This window comes from Bufo bufo, chromosome 3 (genome assembly GCF_905171765.1).
Source record: "Bufo bufo chromosome 3, aBufBuf1.1, whole genome shotgun sequence".
Taxonomy (NCBI): Eukaryota; Metazoa; Chordata; class Amphibia; order Anura; family Bufonidae; genus Bufo; species Bufo bufo.
This window is the reverse complement of record NC_053391.1, coordinates 267,272,638-267,293,153: the sequence shown is the minus strand read 5'-3', so window position 1 is coordinate 267,293,153 and position 20,516 is coordinate 267,272,638. Positions and strand designations below refer to the sequence as shown.

The 20,516-nt window shown below is 47.3% G+C and overlaps 1 protein-coding gene across 1 annotated transcript in view; it reads right to left on the bottom strand.

The window, feature by feature from the left end:
* Window positions 1-19,212, bottom strand: part of MPC2 (mitochondrial pyruvate carrier 2) — a 68,810-nt gene extending 49,598 nt beyond the window's left edge. The window contains exon 1 of the mRNA XM_040424131.1: window positions 19,006-19,212. Coding sequence (XP_040280065.1) covers window positions 19,006-19,105 — 100 coding nt within the window. The 5' untranslated portion in view covers window positions 19,106-19,212. The remainder of the gene's footprint in view (window positions 1-19,005) is intronic.
* Between the last annotated feature and the right edge of the window lie 1,304 nt (window positions 19,213-20,516).

Here is a 20,516-nt window from a genome sequence, read left to right as displayed (position 1 = left end):
ATATCATTTTGGGGGGCATACGCCTTTTTGATCCCTTGGTGTTGCACTTTTTGTGATGTAAGGTGACAAAAATAGCTTTTTTTTACACTGTCTTTATTTTTTTATGGTGTATCAGACAGGGTGGATCATGTGATATACACTGCTCAAAAAAATAAAGGGAACACAAAAATAACACATCCTAGATCTGAATTAATTAAATATTCTTCTGAAATACTTTGTTCTTTACATAGTTGAATGTGCTGCTGACAACAAAATCACACAAAAATAAAAAAATGGAAATCAAATTTTTCAACCCATGGAGGTCTGGATTTGGAGTCACACTCAAAATTAAAGTGGAAAAACACACTACAGGCTGATCCAACTTTGATGTAATGTCCTTAAAACAAGTCAAAATGAGGCTCAGTAGTGTGTGTGGCCTCCACATGCCTGTATGACCTCCCTACAACGCCTGTGCATGCTCCTGATGAGGTGGCGGACGGTCTCCTGAGGGATCTCCTCCCAGACCTGGACTAAAGCATCTGCCAACTCCTGGACAGTCTGTGGTGCAACGTGACGTTGGTGGATAGAGCGAGACATGATGTCCCAGATGTGCACAATTGGATTCAGGTCTGGGGAACGGGCGGGCCAGTCCATAGCATTAATGCCTTCGTCTTGCAGGAACTGCTGACACACTCCAGCCACATGAGGTCTAGCATTGTCTTGCATTAGGAGGAACCCAGGGCCAACCGCACCAGCATATGGTCTCACGAGGGGTCTGAGGATCTCATCTCGGTACCTAATGGCAGTCAGGCTACCTCTGGCGAGCACATGGAGGGCTGTGCGGCCCTCCAAAGAAATGCCACCCCACACCATTACTGACCCAATGCCAAACCGGTCATGCTGGAGGATGTTGCAGGCAGCAGAACGTTCTCCACGGCGTCTCCAGACTCTGTCACGTCTGTCACATGTGCTCAGTGTGAACCTGCTTTCATCTGTGAAGAGCACAGGGCGCCAGTGGCGAATTTGCCAATCTTGGTGTTCTCTGGCAAATGGCAAACGTCCTGCACGGTGTTGGGCTGTAAGCACAACCCCCACCTGTGGACGTCAGGCCCTCATATCACCCTCATGGAGTCTGTTTCTGACCGTTTGAGCAGACACATGCACATTTGTGGCCTGCTGGAGGTCATTTTGCAGGGCTCTGGCAGTGCTCCTCCTGTTCCTCCTTGCACAAAGGCGGAGGTAGCGGTCCTGTTGCTGGCCTCCTCCACGTCTCCTGATGTACTGGCCTGTCTCCTGGTAGCGCCTCCATGCTCTGGACACTACGCTGACAGAAACAGCAAACCTTCTTGCCACAGCTCGCATTGATGTGCCATCCTGGATAAGCTGCACTACCTGAGCCACTTGTGTGGGTTGTAGACTCCGTCATGCTACCACTAGAGTGAAAGCACCGCCAGCATTCAAAAGTGACCAAAACATCAGCCAGGAAGCATAGGAACTGAGAAGTGGTCTGTGGTCACCACCTGCAGAACCACTCCTTTATTGGGGGTGTCTTGCTAATTGCCTAGAATTTCCACCTGTTGTCTATCCCATTTGCACAACAGCATGTGAAATTGATTGTCACTCAGTGTTGCTTCCTAAGTGGACAGTTTGATTTCACAGAAGTGTGATTGACTTGGAGTTACATTGTGTTGTTTAAGTGTTCCCTTTATTTTTTTGAGCAGTGTATTTATAGAGCCGGTCATTACGGACGCGGCGATACCTATTATGTGTGGGTTTTGTTTTGGTTTTTATTATAAAATAAGGGGAAAAGGGCGTTTTTTTTTCTTTTTTACTTTATTAATTTTATTAAAAACACTTTTTTTTTACTTTACGTTATTTATGACATTCACTTTTGGGGGTCTGATCCCCTCTGCAATGCATTACAATACATCTGTATTGTAATGCATTGCCTGTTCGTGTATGACACTGAGTCATACATTAACAGGTTGCCTAGGAGAAGCAGCCTGAGGCTGGATCTCCTCGGCTCCCGTAGAAGGCAGTTCCCGATGCCGTGCAAGGCATTGGGCAGCCTCTTCACGGCCTTGTGTCGCATCGGGTCCCCGCCACAGCAGCGCGGGGACTAGATGCTCTCCCTCACCCGACACAAACCTCTTCTATGTCGCAGTCAGCGCGGACCGCGGCATAGAAGGGGTTAATCCGCCGGCATCGGCTTTTACAGAGATGCCGGCGGATACAGCAGGGGCCCGGCTACCACGGAGTGCCGGGCCCCTGCAGTGATCGTGCACGCACCGCTCCGGTGCCCGCCCGATTACTATGACATACTATTACGTCAAATTGCGGGAACTCAGTGGTTCCCATGACGTAACAGTACGTCAAAAGTCGGGAAGGGGTTTTAAAAATAAAAATAAAAAAAAAGGTCATATGTACCCCAAAATACTATCAATGATAATGGAAACTCATCCCACAAACAAATGAGTCCTCAGACAACACCAGGGAGAAATAAATTAAAGATTTAGGCCTCTTTAACACGGGCGTTGCGGGTGACATGCGGGAAAAGATGCGGGTGCGCTGTGGGAAAATGCACGATTTTTCCCCGCGAGTGCAAAGCGTTTTAATGCCTTTTGCACGCGCGTGAGAAAAAAATAAAAATCAGCATGTTTGGTACCCAGACCCAAACCTGGACTTCTTCACAGAAGCTCGGGTTTGGGATCGGTGTTGAGTAAATGTTATTATTTTCACTTATAACATGGTTATAATGGGATGTAAATTAGGGATGGAGGAGTTAAAAAATTACACTCACCTCATCCAAAATTACACTCACCTGGACCATGTGATGAGCGCAGTGACGTCGCCAAAGGTCCTTTTCCTCCCAGATCATCAAAGAAGAAGAAAGAAGAAGAAAGAAGAGAAGCCGGGCTGCGCACACAAGTGGATGAGGTGAGTGTAATTTTTTATTTTTATTTTTTAACCCCCCCCATCCCTATTTTACATAGCATTCTGTATTAAGAATGCTATTTTCCCTTATAACCATGTTATAAGGGAAAATAATAAAGATCGGGTCTCCATTCCGATCGTCTCCTAGCAACCATGCGTGAAAAATCGCACCGCATCCGCACTTGCTTGCGGATGCTATGCGATTTTCACGCAGCCCCATTCACTTCTATGGGGCCTGTGTTGCGTGAAAAACGCACAATATAGAGTTTGCTGCAACACACAAGTGATGCGTGAAAATCACCGTTCATGTGCACAGCCCCATAGAAATAAATGGGTCCGGATTCAGTGCGGGTGCAATGCGTTCACCTCACGCATTGCACCGGCGCGGAAAACTCGCCCGTGTGAAAGGGGCCTTATAATTCTCAGAAAATGGCTGTTCTGGTGCCTCATAGGCTGTTTAATAGCAACATGGTGCCTGTAAACTAATCCATTAAAAATCAATGCAACAAAAGTATTCTTTCCCTTCAGAACCCTGAAATGTACGCCCACATTTATGGCATTTCTGTACTCAGTAGAACCTGCCGAACAATTTAATAAGGGATGAGGTATGGCTCTAAGATGGCACAAGCTGGGGATAACGTATTGGGCACTGAAATGCAAGACTGTACACTGCTCATTCAGTTCTGCAAAAAACATGTGGCATCAAAATGCTCACTCCACCCCTTGTGGGGATTAGCTTCCAAACTGAGGTCACTTATTGGGGGTTTCCACATTACAGGTACCTTAAAGGGGTTCTCCCATGACTAATGTAAATAATGAAAATGAGATATCGTATAGTCTAGGACAATCTGTAATGGTTCATACACACAGCCATTGCCCCGAAGTGACCGTATTGCAGCCTGCATATGGCGGGTCCGCAATACATGGGGCACCGGCCGTGTGCACCCCGCATCACAGATGCGGACCTATTCACTTGAATGGGTCCGCAAACCCGGAGATGCGGTGTGGAAGCACTACGGAGTGCTTCCGTTGAGTTTCTAACCGTGCCTCCGCACCACAAAAAAGTAGTGCATGCACAACTTTTTTGCGGTGCAGACCGTCGGATACAGATCGTGAACGCCATTCAAGTGAATGGGTCCGCGATCTGCATGCGGCTGCCCCACGGTCGGTGCTTGTGCATTGTGGACCGCAATTTGCGGTCTGCAGCACAGGCCCAGCCAGCATAGGGTCATGTGCATGAGCCCTAACAAAGCTAGAACCAGCCCTGTACCTCACAGGGATCCAGATATCCCCCCATTCATTGGTCTGCTAGATTTATATCAAGCTGACAGCTCAAGGGGAGTGTCTTCTCTGCTGCTGCTTAGGGGGGCGTGTCCATGCTCTCCCTATCACAGCTCAGGAGGCAGTTGAAGGATGAAACTGAGCATGTGCGGCCTTCTAATGAGCAGGTCATTATATAGAAATAAGAAATTAAGTGGCACTATAAAGATACAGTACATACATTTTATTAACTCAGTAGCTATACAAAATTTTTAATTACATGCAATTAGAAAAGTATTCAGATCCAAGCGCTGGTTTGAAAACTATAGAAATTTTTTTCGTGGGACAACCCCTTTAAGGGTACTTTCACACTAGCTTTAAAGTTTTCCGGTATTGAGTTCTGTCAGAGGGGCTCAATACCGGAAAAACGCATCAGTTTTGTCCTAATCAGGGCTGTGGAGTCGGAGGCAATTTTGGGTACCTGGAGTCGGAGTCGGCAAAAATGAACCGACTCCGACTCCTACTAAATTTTAATTGGAATAAAAAAAAGCCAGTTTAAATCTCCCAATTCACAAAAAGTTATAATTAATTACTTCTCTACTGTAAGAATAAAGGCCAATGCATGCAGTGCGTCACGTTACCGCAAAACAAACACGTTAAGTGACCATGAAGAAGCATGCTTTTCATATGCTTCACTATATGGCACGGAACGCACAGTTAAGGAGCGGCAATACTTATACTTTCCATTGTGTTGTGTTCCGCTGTTACATGGAACTCAACGCCCATGGTTAACCTAGCCTCTCACTGATAACTTATTAAGTAAATATGTTTTTTGCAGGACACTTGTATAAGTGAAGGGAATGGATAGTCAATAGTTAAGGCCTCTTTCACACTTGCGTTGTTGGGATCCGGCATGCACTTCCGTTGCCGGAGGTGCCTGCCGGATCCGTAACAACGCAAGTGTACTGAAAGCATTTGAAGACGGAACCGTCTTCCAAATGCTTTCAGTGTTACTATGGCACCCAGGACGCTATTAAAGTCCTGGTTGCCATAGTAGGAGCGGGGAGCGGGGGAGCGGTATACTTACAGTCCGTGCGGCTCCCCGGGCGCTCCAGAATGACGTCAGAGCGCCCCATGCGCATGGATGACGTGATCCATGTGATCACGTGATCCATGCGCTTGGGGCGCCCTGACGTCACTCTGGAGCGCCCGGGGAGCCGCACGGACGGTAAGTATGCTGCTCCCCCGCTCCCCGCTACACTTACCATGGCTGTCAGGACTTTAGCGTCCCGGTAGCCATGGTAACTATTCAGAAAAAGCTAAACGTCGGGTCCGGCAATGCGCCGAAACGACGTTTAGCTTAAGGCCGGATCCGGATCAATGCCTTTCAATGGGCATTGATCCCGGATCCGGCGTTGCGGCAAGTCTTCAGGATTTTTGGCCGGAGCAAAAAGCGCAGCATGCTGCGGTATTTTCTCCGGCCAAAAAACGTTCCGTACCGGAACTGAAGACATCCTGATGCATCCTGAACGGATTACTCTCCATTCAGAATGCATTAGGATAATCCTGATCAGTATTCTTCCGGCATAGAGTCCCGACGACGGAACTCTATGCCGGAAGACAATAACGCAAGTGTGAAAGAGCCCTAAGACTGAAGCTGTAAACCATTTGAAAAACTGCTGTCATTCAGCTAAGGCTATAAAAACTTGTAAACTCAGATTGTTAGCTTAAACTTTAAACATGACTATGGGATTCTACTAGGGAAATCATGTTTTAAAATAAATGCCCCTTCCCATGCCCCTTCCTGGATCCTCCCACTGCCCTATCTTCAGCAGAAGATCAGCACACAGGAGGAGGCAGCAGCTTCTGAACAACTACCTCTCTCTGCTATAAGAGCTTAGAAGAATTTGGTGGAACAGCTGTATGTTGACTTTATTTCCTTCAAGGAACGTATAAAATACATTCGCATATTAAATACAGAGGAGTCTGAGAGTCTGAGTCGGAAGTACCCAAAACTGAGGAGTCTGAGTATTTATCTACCGACTACACAGCCCTGATACTTATGCATTCTGAATGGATAGCAATCCATTCAGTATGCATCAGGGTGTCTTCCGTTATGTCCCTTTTACAGTACTTGGCCAGGAGAAAATACTGCAGCATGCTGCAGTATTTTCTCCTGGCCAAAATTCCGGACACTTGCCGGATCCGGCATTAATTTCCATTGAAATGTATTAATGCCATATCCGGTACCAAGTGTTCATTAAATTGCCACATTGACGGATCCAGTTTTCCGGTCTGCGCATGGGTAGTCCTTTAAAAATGTGAAAAAAAATAAATACCAGATCTATTTTTCCGGATGACACCAGAGAGACGGATCCGGTATTTCAATGCATCTGTCAGACGGATCCGGAAACAAATGATATCCGTATGCAAATGGATTTCTGGATCCGGCAGCCAGTTCCGGAACAGAACTGCCTGCCGGAACCCAACAACGCTGGTGTGAAAATACCCTGAGGTCTGTGCAAATGTGATGTAGTAGCTCCTGAGAACCATTCCAGAAAAATCTGTGCTCCAAAAGCCAAAAAGGCACTCCTTCAATTCTGAGCCCTACCGTGTGCCCATACAGCAGCTTACATCCACATTTATGGCACTTCTGTACCAAGTAGAACCTGCCTAACAATTTAGGCTCAATTCACACCTGAGCGTTCTGAAAGGAGCGCTCTGTATGCGCGATTGTACGGACGTTTACAAGCGCGCATACAGAGACAAGTGTGCACACAGTGTCGCGCGTTCCCGAAAGTGTATGTACGGGAACGCGCGACAAGCGCCCAAAAAAACGCTCCTGTACTTGTGTGAGCGTCGGGCGTTTTACAGCGCGATCGTACGCGCTGTAAAACGCCCAGGTGAGAACCATTCCCATAGGGAAGCATTGGTTTCTCCTTGTTGAGCGTTTTACAGCGCGTAGGAACGCGCTGTAAAACGCTCAGGTGTGAATTGAGCCTTAAGGCTACTTTCACACTTGCGTTCGGGGTTCCGCTTGTGAGCTCCGTTTGAAGGCTCTCACAAGCGGCCCCGAACGGATCCGTACAGCCCCAATGCATTCTGAGTGGATGCGGATCCGCTCAGAATGCATCAGTTTGACTTACAATGCAAGTCAATGGGGACAGATCCGTTTGACGTTGACACAATATGGTGCAATTTCAAACGGATCCGTCCCCCATTGACTTTCAATGTAAAGTCAGGAGTCCCCTATTAATATACCATCGGATCGGAGTTTTCTCCAATCCGATGGTATATTTTAACTTGAAGCGTCCCCATCACCATGGGAACGCCTCTGTTAGAATATACCATCGGATTTGAGTTAGATCGTGAAACTCAGATCCGACAGTATATTCTAACACAGAGGCTTTCCCATGGTGATGGGGACGCTTCAAGTTAAAATATACTGAGAACGGTGTACATGACTGCCCCCTGCTGCCTGGGAGGTGCTGCCAGGCAGCAGGGGGCAGACCCCCCCCTCCCCCCCCCCTGTATTTAACTCATTGGTGGCCAGTGCGGCCCCCCTCCCTCCCCAGTATTAAATGTGACCAGTGCGGCCCCCCTCCCTCTATATTCATTGGTGGCCAATGCGGCCCCCCCCCTCCCCAGTATTAAATGTGACCAGTGCGGCCCCCCTCCCTCTATATTCATTGGTGGCCAGTGCGGCCCCCACTCCCTCCCTCCCCAGTATTAAATGTGACCAGTGCTGCCCCCCTCCCTCTATATTCATTGGTGGCCAATGCGGCCCCCCCCCCCCCCCCTATTAAATGTGACCAGTGCGGCCCCCCCTCCCTCTATATTCATTGGTGGCCAATGCGGCCCCTCCCCTCCCCAGTATTAAATGTGACCAGTGCGGCCCCCCTCCCTCTATATTCATTGGTGGCCAATGCGGCCCCCCCCCCTCCCCAGTATTAAATGTGACCAGTGCGGCCCCCCTCCCTCTATATTCATTGGTGGCCAGTGCGGCCCCCACTCCCTCCCTCCCCAGTATTAAATGTGACCAGTGCGGCCCCCCTCCCTCTATATTCATTGGTGGCCAATGCGGCCCCCCCCCTCCCCAGTATTAAATGTGACCAGTGCGGCCCCCCTCCCTCTATATTCATTGGTGGCCAGTGCGGCCCCCACTCCCTCCCTCCCCAGTATTAAATGTGACCAGTGCTGCCCCCCTCCCTCTATATTCATTGGTGGCCAGTGCGGATTCCCAGTATTAAATGTGACCAGTGCGGCCTCCCCTCTTCCCCCCCTAATTAAAATCACACCCCCCCCCCCCATCATTGGTGGCAGCGGAGAGTACCGATCGGAGTCCCAGTTTAATCGCTGGGGCTCCGATCAGTAACCATGGCAACCAGGATATTCATTGGTGGCCAGTGCGGCCCCCCCTCCCTCCCCAGTATTAAATGTGACCAGTGCGGCCCCCCTCCCTCTATACTCATTGGTGGCCAGTGCGGCCCCCCCTCCCTAGTATTAAATGTGACCAGTGCGGCCCCCCTCCCTCTATATTCATTGGTGGCCAGTGCGGCCCCCACTCCCTCCCTCCCCAGTATTAAATGTGACCAGTGCGGCCCCCCTTCCTCTATATTCATTGGTGGCCAGTGCGGCCCCCCTCCCTCCCCAGTATTAAATGTGACCAGTGCGGCCTCCCCTCTCCCCCCCCCCCCCCATCATTGGTGGCAGCGGAGAGTTCCGTTCGGAGTCCCAGTTTAATCGCTGGGGCTCTGATCGGTAACCATGGCAACCAGGACGCTACTGCAGTCCTGGTTGCCATGGTTACTTAGCAATTTTTAGAAGCATTATACTTACCTGCGATGTCTGACTGGCCGGGCGCTCCTCCTACTGGTAAGTGACAGGTCTGTGCTATAAGCAATGCGCCGCACAGACCTTTCACTTACCAGTAGGAGGAGCTCCCGGCCGGTCACAGACATTGCAGGTAAGTATAATGCTTCTATTTATTGCTAAGTAACCATGGCAGCCAAGACTGCAATAGCACCTTGGCTGCCATGGTAACCGATCGGAGCCCCAGCGATTAAACTGGGACTCCGAACGGAACTCTCCGCTGCCACCAATGATGGGGGGGGGGGGGGGGCGATTTTAATTAGGGGGGGGGGGGAGAGGGGAGGCCGCACTGGTCACATTTAATACTGGGGAGGGAGGGAGGGAGGGGGGCCGCACTGGCCACCAATGAATATAGAGGGAGGGGAGCAGCACTGGTCACATTTAATACTGGGGAGGGAGGGAGGGGGGCCGCACTTGCCACCAATGAATATAGAGGGAGGGGGGCCGCACTGGTCACATTTAATACAGGGGAGGGAGGGGGTCTGCCCCCTCCTGCCTGGCAGCACCTGATCTCTTACAGAGGTCTATGATTCGCACAATAATTGTGCGGATCACAGCCCCCTGTAAGAGATCGGGTGCTGCCAGGCAGCAGGGGGCAGTCATGTACACAGTTCTTTTAGTATATTCTAACTTGAAGCGTCCCCATCACCATGGGAACGACTCTGTGTTAGAATATACTGTCGGATTAGAGTTTTCACGAAGTGAAAAATCAGATCTGTAAAAACCAGTTATGCAGACGGATCCGTTCTGAACGGATGCAAGCGTTTGCATTATAGAAGCTGATCCGTCTGTGCAGACACCAGACGGATCCGCTCCAAACGCAAGTGTGAAAGTAGCCCAAGGGGTGTGGTTTCAATCTCAGGTGGCACGAGCTGGACACAATATATTGTGCACTGAAATGCCATCCACAGTGAAAAAATAAATGCAATTTTTACTTTGCATGTTCCGCTGCTCAGTTATTTTTGCAGACAAAATGATCACTCCATTCCTTAAAGGGGCTCTCTGGGAATTAAAGTGAACATAACTAAATATTACTCAAATACGCCTAATTAGTTATAATGGCTTGTTTTGACTAGGAAGCAATCATTAGGAGAAATAAGATGACCGCCATTCTATTAGTGCACACAAAAGCTGTCTACAATCTCTGTGTCTTCTCATGAACTCCATTCCTACAAAGTACAGAGAGGATGGACAGGACAGACTGTGGTAATGGAGACTGCAAACAAGTATTTTATTTATTTATTTTATGCGCTTATATAGCGTTGTTATATTCTGTAGCGCTTTACAGTCATTAGCATCAAGCTGTCCCCAGTATGTCTTTAATGTGTGGGAGGAAACCGCAAACACGGGAAGAACATACAGACTCCATGCAGATAGTCTTTGGTCAGATTTGAACCCAGGACCCCAGCGCTGCAAGGCACCAGTGCCAACCACTGAGCCACAGTGCTACCCATACAAGTGCTGCTGCTCATCAGCCACATCCTCTGTGTACTTCATGTCTCCTCATGAGCTCCATTCCTACAGAGATTCAGCTGAAGATCTGTATTCATGCTCATAATCCCTGACAAGCAGAGCAGAGAGAAGGATGAGGCAGCTCTTTAGCTCAGTGTTCTGAAGTAACTTGTCCTCCTGTGTAATTAGCACTGGTTTTGTGTGCACTAATAGAACAGGAGAGATTTTATTTCTCCTAATGACTGCTCCCGGACAAAACAAGCAAAATATCTAATGAAAGGTATTTGGGAATATATTTAGAATAAAGTTATATTTAAGTATTTTCAGTAATTGTATTTTCTTAATTCCCAGGTGAACCCCTTTAACCTCTTCAGGACACAGGGCGTACAGGTACGCCCTTATGTCCTGGTACTTAAGGACACAGGGCGTAGGCATTGAGCAGGCACTTCGGCTAAATGCCCGGGGGGTCCCATGACGGCGATCGCCGCAAACCGCAGGTCAATTCAGACCTGCGGTTTGCGGCTTTTAGCTATTGCGGCGGCGGTGGGGGGCCATCGGGTCCCCATGCGGCTGGAGGGGGGACCCGATGGCATGGAAGGCAGCGCGATGTCTAAGGAAGGCATCGCGCTGCCTTCCTGTGACGTGCCTGTGAGATCCAGCCCCCTGGATCTCACAGGCCGGATGCTGTATGAGTAATACACACAGTATTACTCATACAGCCAATGCATTGTAAAGGATTAGACCCCCAAAAGTTCAAGTCCCAAAGTGGGGAAAAAAATTAAGTGAAAAGAAAAGTTGAAAAAATAAAGTTTTCCCCCAAAAAAATTAAAAGTTTCAAGTAAAAATAAACAAAAACGTCATTTTACCCAAATAAAGTTAAAAAAATTGGTAAAAAATAGGTGAGAAAAAAAAAAGTATACATATTAGGTATCGCCACGTCCGTATCGATCGGCTCTATAAAAATATCACATGACCTAACCCCTCAGATGAACACCGTAAAAAAAAAAAAAAAAACTGTGCTAAATAAACCATTTTCTGTCACCTTACATCACAAAAAGTGTCATAGCAAGCGATCAAAAAGTCACACGCACCCCAAAATAGTGCCAATAAAACAGTCATCTCATCCCGCAAAAATCGTACCCTACCCAAGGTAATCGCCCAAAAACTGAAAAAACTATGGCTCTCAGACTATGGAGACACTAAAACATGATTTTTTTTTGTTTCAAAAATGATATTATTGTTTAAAACTTACATAAATAAAAATAAAAGTATACATATTAGGTATCGCCGCATCCGTGACAACCTGGTCTATGAAAATATCACATGATCTAACCTGTCAGATGAATGTTGTAAATAACAAAAAATAAAAACGGTGCGAAAACAGCTATTTCTTGTTATCTTGCCTCACAAAAAGTGTAATATAGAGCAACTAAAAATCATATGTACCCTAAACTAGTACCAACAATACTGCCACCCTATCCCGTAGTTTCTAAAATGGGGCCACTTTTATGGAGTTTCTACTCTAGGGGTGCTTCAAATGGGACATGGTGTCCAAAAAAAACAGTCCAGCAAAGTCTGCCTTCTAAAAACCGTATGGCATTCCTTTCCTTCTGCGCCCTGCCGTGTGCCCGTACAGTAGTTTACGACCACATATGGGGTGTTTCTGTAAACTACAGAATCAGGGCCATAAATATTGAGTTTGGTTTGGCTGTTAACCCTTGCTTTGTAACTGTAAAAAAAATATTAAAATGGAAAATCTGCCAAAAAAGTGAAATTTTGAAATTGTATCTCTATTTTCCATTAATTCTTGTGGAACACCTAAAGGGTTAACAAAGTTTGTAAAATCAGTTTTGAATACCTTGAGGGGTGTAGTTTATAGAATGGGGTCCATTTTGGGTGGTTTCTATTATCTAAGCCTCACAAAGTGACTTCAGACCTGAACTGGTCCCTAAAAATTGCGTTTTTGAAAATTTCTGAAAAATTTCAAGATTTGCTTCTAAACTTCTAAGCCTTGTAACATCCCCAAAAAATAAAATATCCTTCCCAAAATGATCCAAACATGAAGTAGACATATGGGGAATGTAAAGTAATAACTATTTTTGGAGGTATTACTATGTATTATAGAAGTAGAGAAATTTAAACTTTGAAATTGGCAATTTTTCTCAAAATTTTTGTTAAATTTGGTATTTTTTTTTTTATAAATAAAAAAGTTTTTTTTTTTACTTCATTTTACCAGTGTCATGAAGTACAATATGTGACGAGAAAACAATCTCAGAATGGCCTGGATAAGTCATAGCGTTTTAAAGTTATCAGCACTTAAAGTGACACTGGTCAGATTTGCAAAAAATGGCCATGTCCGGAAGGTGAAATAGGGCCGAGTCCTTAAGGGGTTAAGGGCAGGACTCTATGGTGATTTTATATATAACCACCACCATATAACTTTGCTATCAAAGTAGATACTGGTGTTGTGTCATACATAATCACTGCTAGTGGTCACCTATGAAGGGAGGTGCACAATATAACATGCACACATGGGAACAGAATGTTAGAAGCAATCATAAATTATATAGCATGGCGTTCTAAAGTGCTAATTTTGTGTTTTCCTGTAAAGAAAAAAAATAAAAATGTCAACACATCTCGGGGCTTGTCCACATTGGACATACACTACTCACAAATAGGTTGTTTCGATACCCGCATTTTATGGAACGGCCCATAATAGAACAGTCCGATCCTATTTTTTTGGGGGGGGGGGGGGGGACAAGGTGACAAAAAAATAAACCAAAAAAAAAACGAATCACGCAATTTTTATTTTTTTCCTGTTACGGCGTTCACCGCATAGGACATTTTAATAGTTTGGACTTTTCATACATGGCGATATGTAATATGTTTATTTACCGTATTTATTGTTTATATATAAAATTGGGAAAGGGGGTGATTTATACTTAATATTTTTTGTGGCTCCTGTCTTCCAAGTGTTGATTGACAGGGCCAGGCATCGTTCACATCCTTCTGCATGCCCTAGGGAAATCTTGCGCCGTTCGGTATTCTGCGCAGGCGCGATGAGGGAAGGTCGCAGGCTGCCAGCTTCCTCACCACGCCTGAATACCGAACGGCGCGAGATTTCCCCAGAGCACAGGGCAGGCAGAAGGATGCGAACGATGCCTGGCCCTGTCAGTCAACACTTGAAAGGCGTGACTTTAGGTGGGAGACAGGAGCCTCTAGTTGCAAGAGCAGCGCCTCCCCCCCTCTTCCCCTGCTCCTGGAGGCTCATTTACATATTATAAAAGTAAGAATTTTACAGTAACGGGGGGGGCACGGATAAATCATTAAAATAGCAGAGTTAGGTGCAGCTGACATTTGCAAATAGCTAATGTCAGCCAGTTTAATAATGAAAATTCTAGTGACAGAAACCCTTTAAACAGTCCTCATCATGCTGTTCACATTTTGACATCATGAGATCAAGATGACACCTAACAATTGGATGTACTCAGATGGAAGTGGCCACTGGGCTTAGAGTGTCACAGAGTGTCATCAACAGGTTGCAAAAGAGAGACTGGAAGAGTCACAGAACGGTATAGAAGTGGATGTCCTTTGGTCACATCCCACACTGATGACCACTTCATTGTGAACAATGCCCTGCAGAACTAGATGAACCACACAACTTCAGATACATTTAAGGGAGGTTAGAGGCACCCAAGTGTCACATCAGACCATTCAAAACCATTTACATCAGCGTGGTCTGTGTGCTAGACAACCTGCAAGGGTACCTGACTACACCACCAGACACAGGCATCATTGTCTTGAATGGGCTAGGGAGCAGCTACATTGGATGAGGGACCAGTGCTCCTCATTGTTGTTCACTGATGAAAGTCTATTCACGCTGAGCAGAAATGATGGCCGCCAACAATGTTGGAGACATCAAGGAGAGCTCTATGCATCATCCACTGTTGTCACCAGATGGGACTTTGCTAGTGGTGTTGGTGTTACAGTGTGGCTAGTCAATACAGAATTGCCCTACACTTTGTGAATTGTACAAGCCATACTACTTGAATAACACCATTAATCCAGTCATTGTGCCTCTGCATGAACAAGACAGGCCTAATTTCCTCTTCATGGACAACAATGTACAAGCTCATCGAGGTCACATCATTAACCCCTTAAGGACCGGGCTCATTTTCACCTTAAGGACCAGGCCATTTTTTGCAAATCTGACCAGTGTCACTTTAAGTGCTCATAACTTTAAAACGCTTTGACTTATCCAGGCCGTTCTGAGATTGTTTTTTCGTCACATATTGTACTTCATGACACTGGTAAAATGAAGTCAAAAAAATTATTTTTTTTGCACAAAAAAATACCTAATTTACCAAAAATTTGGAAAAATTTGCAAATTTCAAAGTTTCAGTTTCTCTACCTCTGTAATACCCCAAAAAATTGTGATGACTTTACATTCCCCATATGTCTACTTCATGTTTGAATTGTTTTGGGAATGATATTTTATTTTTTGGGGATGTTACAAGGCTTAGAAGTTTAGAAGCAAATCTTGAAATTTTTCAGAAATTTACAAAAAAACTCAATTTTTAGGGACCACGGGCATCAGAAACTGCAAAAAGCGCAGCAAACCGCAGGTCTGAATTGACCTGCGGTTTGCTGCGATCGCCGACACGGGGGGGGGTCACATGACCCCCCCTGGCGTTGTCACAGGATGCCGGCTGAAGGATTTCAGCCGAAATCCCGTTCCGTTTAACCCCTCGGGCGCTGGAATACCGATTTAAAAGTTAGGACGTACCGGTACGTCCTTGGTCCTTAAGGACTCGGGAAATAGGGCGTACCGGTACGTCCTATGTCCTTAAGGGGTTAAAGGATAACTGTCTTTTTTTTTTTTTGGAGTATTGGATTGTGGTGATTAATATCTCCTTGGTGGCCCTATTTAAACTTTTCACTGTGTATTCAATTACCCCTTAATGCAACAGTTTAGTTCCCTCTACTGCCTGCTTTTACCTCTGCCTAAGATCAGGTTGCTATGCAGGGTCCCTCTATGTGTTGAAGGACAGAGGACACAGAAGCAGGCAGCCTGCAAGGTCAGATTACAGACAGCCAGGGACTGTAGGTAAATGATTAAAGCCAGGTCCTCCCCAGCAGCTGATAACAGTGCCTGGGCTGTGTGTACTTCTCCTTGTCCCTGCGCTTGGCAGACGCTCCCTCACTCAGCAGAGCTGGAGAAGTAGAGTTGAATCAGCGCAGACCAGGGAAGGGAGATCTGCCATCTGCTCAGTGTATAAATGAAAGCAACATGTGGTAAGAGGACCCCTTTGTGCTGCAGGAGATTAACCCTTTAAGGGGAGGGCTCTGGTTACTGACACTTTTGGGGGGCTATTGTTACTGGCTAGTGAGGGCAGGCGGGATTAGCCTCAGGGTGAGGGCAGTGGCGGCCATCTTAACTGAATAGATAAATTGCAGTTTTATGCAGACTGGTTGCTAAGGGCTGAATCTTATTAAAGGGCTTCTGTCACCCCCCAACCCCCAATTTTCAGTTTTTGACTTATTATATTTGTTAATGTAAGCAGATACCATATATGCCCCTCTTACCTCGGGCTGTGCAGTAATTACAATAAAAAACGTACTTTTATTATATGTAAATTTCTTCACTACCAGCAAGTTGGGCGGACTTGCTGGTAGCCGCCGCATCCTCTGTTTGAAAAAACGCCCCCTCCTCTACTTGATTGACAGGGCCAGCGAGCGCTCTCCTCCTCTCGATGAGCGCTCGCTGGCCCTGCCTGCAGCCTCAAATCCCGCGCCTGCGCGGGTCGTCATTCGGCGCAGGCGCTCTGAGAGAAGGACAGCCGCTCCTTCCTCAGTGCGCCTGCACCGATGACGTCAGCCCTACACCCGGAAGAGAGGTCTTCTCTTCCGGGTGTAGGGCTGACGTCATTGGCGCAGGCGCACTGAGGAAGGAGCGGCCGTCCTTCTCTCAGAGCGCCTGCGCCGAATGAAGACCGGTACGGCGCAGGATTTGAGGCTGCAGGCAGGGCCAGCGAGAGGAGGAGAGCGCTCGCTGGCCCTGTCAATCAAGTAGAGGAGGGGGCGTTTTTTCAAACAGAGGATGCGGCGGCTACCAGCAAGTCCGCCCAACTTGCTGGTAGTGAAGAAATTTACATATAATAAAAGTATGTTTTTTACTGTAATTACTGCACAGCCCGAGGTAAGAGGGACATATATGGAATCTGCTTACATTAACAAATATAATAAGTCAAAAACTGAAAATTGGGGGTTGGGGGGTGACAGAAGCCCTTTAAATATGGGGTAAGTCAGTCTAATAGTAACTGATTCTGGAATATCATGTTATTAGCAACTACATATATGAAAATTGAAATTAGGGTCTAAATGTGACAGTTATCCTTTAAGTAACGGTTGCTGGAAACTGGGGTACCTCAAATAAAGTGGTCGGATCAGCTGAGTCACCATGTAGAGTAACTTTGTATTTCAGAACCTCAATGACCTGAGGGCCACCCTTCAAGAGGAATGGGATGCCATGCCTCAGCAGACAATAAGTCAACTTGTGAACAGCATGTGACAACAGAAAAGTAAAACTGGTATTTTATTCATTTAAATTCCTGCCCATGCTGGTCTTTGAAGTCAAGGAGCCGGTCCTACCAGTAATTGACAGCCTTCCCTCTATGAATGTGTTTACACAGATAGGCGTCAGTCACCAAGTACCTTCTTGACTTCAACATGACAGGTTCCTTTTAATTTACCTTGATCAACATAGAATGAGCAGGAATTTAAAGGGGTTGTCCGGTTTCAGAGCTGAACCTGGACATGCCCCCATTTTCACCCAAGCAGCCCCCCTGACTTGAGCAGTTCATGGCATTTTAAATGTAGAAATTACAAGAATTACTGAATCTTTTCCCATAAGACATCAAATGGCTCAGCTCCTCCTGCTCTATACCCTGCTACTGGTAATTGTGTTGACAGCTTTCCTTTACCACACACACTTGTTCTCATAGACACCAATCAGGTGCTGCATTCATTTTTCAGGAGCACTATAAATGCTGCGACTGGTGGCTGTTGTCTCAAATTTTACATGTGCCTTTAAAGGGAGTCTGGTCAAAAAAGATAAAAAGTAGCAGCAATGATGAATCTATAGCAAAAAGTCTCTATGGTGGTGGTGCCCGCAGTGTTTGATACCAGTCTATCCCCAAATCATCCAGAATAAATAAAAAATAAAACTGCAGCACTCCCCGGTCTTCAATTCATGCTGGTTTATTCACCCAAAAATGCGACGTTTTGACCTCTCGGTCTTTCTCAAGCTTCAGAAAGACAGAGGTTGAAACGTCGCAGTTTTTGGTGAATAAACCAGCATGAATTAAAGACCGACAAGTGCTACAGTTTTATTTATTTATTTATTTTAAAGGGAGTCTGTCGCCTAATCTGAGCATTTTAGACCACTCATATCAGGTTATAGACTCTTTGGCCCTCATTACAACGGTACCCTTCTTTTCTGTGTCCCTCGTCCAGATCATGAAAAATACACTGTTTAAATCTATGCAAATTAGCTTCTGCAAGTGTCCAGGAAGGGGGGGGGGGGGGCGTTACTGCTCAAGTGCCCAGGCCCCTCAGCAATGTACCCCGAAAAACACACCTCTTTCAGCCCTTTGGCCTGTCCTTGTTTACTATTATTACCTCCTCCTCTGCATCCCAGATCTCACGCGTGTGCCGCTCCACAGTTGGCCCGCACCTGTGCACTGCTGTGCCCATTATGGGCAGAGGAACAGCTATTCATATTGCGCATGCGCTGGCCAACTAAACACAGCTGCGCTGAGACTTGCCGGCCCACCCCTTCTCTCCTGCCTGCCATCCTCTGGTGCAGCTCATGACTTCCGCCGGCTGGAAGCAGAGGAGGAGATCATAATAGGAAACAAGGGCGGGCCAGAGGGCTGAAAGAGGTATGTTTTTCGGGGTACATTGCAGAGGGGCCTGGGCACTTGAGCAGTAACACCGCCCCTGGGCACTTGCAGAAGCTCAATTGCATACGTTTAAAAAGTCTCTCTTTTTCATGATCTCGATGAGGGACACAGAAAAGAAAGGTAACGTTGTAATGAGGGCCAAAGGGTCTATAACCTGATCTGAGCGGTCTAAAACGCACAGATTAGGTGACTGACTCCCTTTAAAGGTCAATGGGTGCCTATTCTGAGCAAGTCTTTCAGGCCTGATCGGTTTCTCTGGGGCAAGTGCAAGCTTATTTTCCAGCTAAAGCACTGTCCCCATGACAGAGACAAACTGAATGCAAAACAAGACAGACCAGTAAGTGACCTCCTGTTGGCAGAGGTGAGCTGTGCCCAGGGGATAATTCCCTGTACTTTATCTGCAGGTTTGGTCTATGACCGTCTGTGACTACTGGCCGCACACCAACACACTAGCAGCATAGCACTTGTACATCACACAAGGAGGGTGCTGCAGGAAGCCTCCAAGCTAACAGGTCACCTCTGCCTGCCTATCACAGCGCCTCACCTGCCGGGTGATTGTAGAAGGGTCTGATCCGCGCAGGCAGCATCAGCTCTATTTTATCCAGAGCTCGGTGGTACGATGCCCTTAGTCCGACCGCTGCCATCTTCTCCAGCAGAGGTATACCAACTGCTTGGCAGCTAACAAAAGAACTGACGGAAGCGCACAGTGTCCCCACAAGGTCTTCTCCAGGGGCGTAGAAAGCCCGTCAGATTCCTATTGGCTCACTGCTGACACAACAGGCCCCGCCTCTTCCTGTCTGCTGAACCAACTGAAACCAACCTGGTAAAGTCAAGAACGTATTGGCCGCTGTTCCGTTAGATTTCCATCCCTACCCGTGAGATTTCTATACCTTCGTCACTTCCTGCTGTTGCGCTGCCGCACCGGACATGACGTGAGGAGATGTGCCGCTCAGGCGCACAACGACTGGGTAGGGAAATTTCACAGCAGTTAGCTGGATTCTGCCAGATTCCTATACCTTGCAAGAACGCTATACCGGAAGTGACGCAGCCACACAGGATGCAGCTGGAGGAGGGTGTGTGCGCGCTGCGCAAGCGCCCATCCACTGGATTAGCAAAAAATCATTGCAGCGCTGCAAGAGGACTTCATGCGCATGACCATACACCGCGCGTGCGCACTTAGGGGTAGGTAGATTTTCCACCTACCTACCCCTAAGTGTGCACACGCGCGGTGTGCGGTTTCGCGCATGTGCATGAAGTCCTTTTCCCGCGGTGCTGCAATGATTTTTTGCTCACCAGTGGTTAGGGTAGGAAAAAAGCACTGGACCATAATTTTTCCCTACCCCAACCGCTGGTGAGGCTCCCAGCGCATGCGCAGTGTCGGCTGGTGTCCAGCTGAGAACATCCATCCGATCATCGCGCTTGCGCACTGGCCTGGAATTTTTCCCTACCCTAACCGCTGATGAGGCTCCCAGCGCATGCGCAGTGTCGGCCGGTGTCCAGCTGAGAACATCCATCCGATCATCGTGCTTGCGCACTGGGCCAGAATTTTTCCCTACCCTAACCGCTGGTGAGGCTCCCGGCGCATGCGCAGTGTTGGCCGGTGTCCAGCTGAGAACATCCATCCGATCACCGCACCTGCGCACTGGCCCATAATTTTTCCCTACCCTAACCACTGGTGAGCTCCCGGTGCATGTGCTGTGAAATTTCCCTACCCCGTCGTTGTGCACCTGCGCAGCGCAGCACACCTCCTTCACGTCATGTCCGGTGCGGCCGCGTCACAGCAGGAAGTGACGAGGGTAGGGAAATCTAACGGAACACTGGTGTTCTAAAAAAAATTTCCCTACCCTCGTCACTTCCGACCGCATCGGACATGACGTTCTCAGTTGTGGAAGGAGGTGTGCCGTGCCGTGTAGGCACGGAACGATGGGGTAGGGACATTTCATAGCAGAGTTGTAGAGAAGCAATGCGCTTGCGCCGTACTTCTCAGCAGGACAACGGCCGACACTGCAGCATATTGGGTGATGTCTGAGCAGTATATGGGGTGCTGTCTGCGCA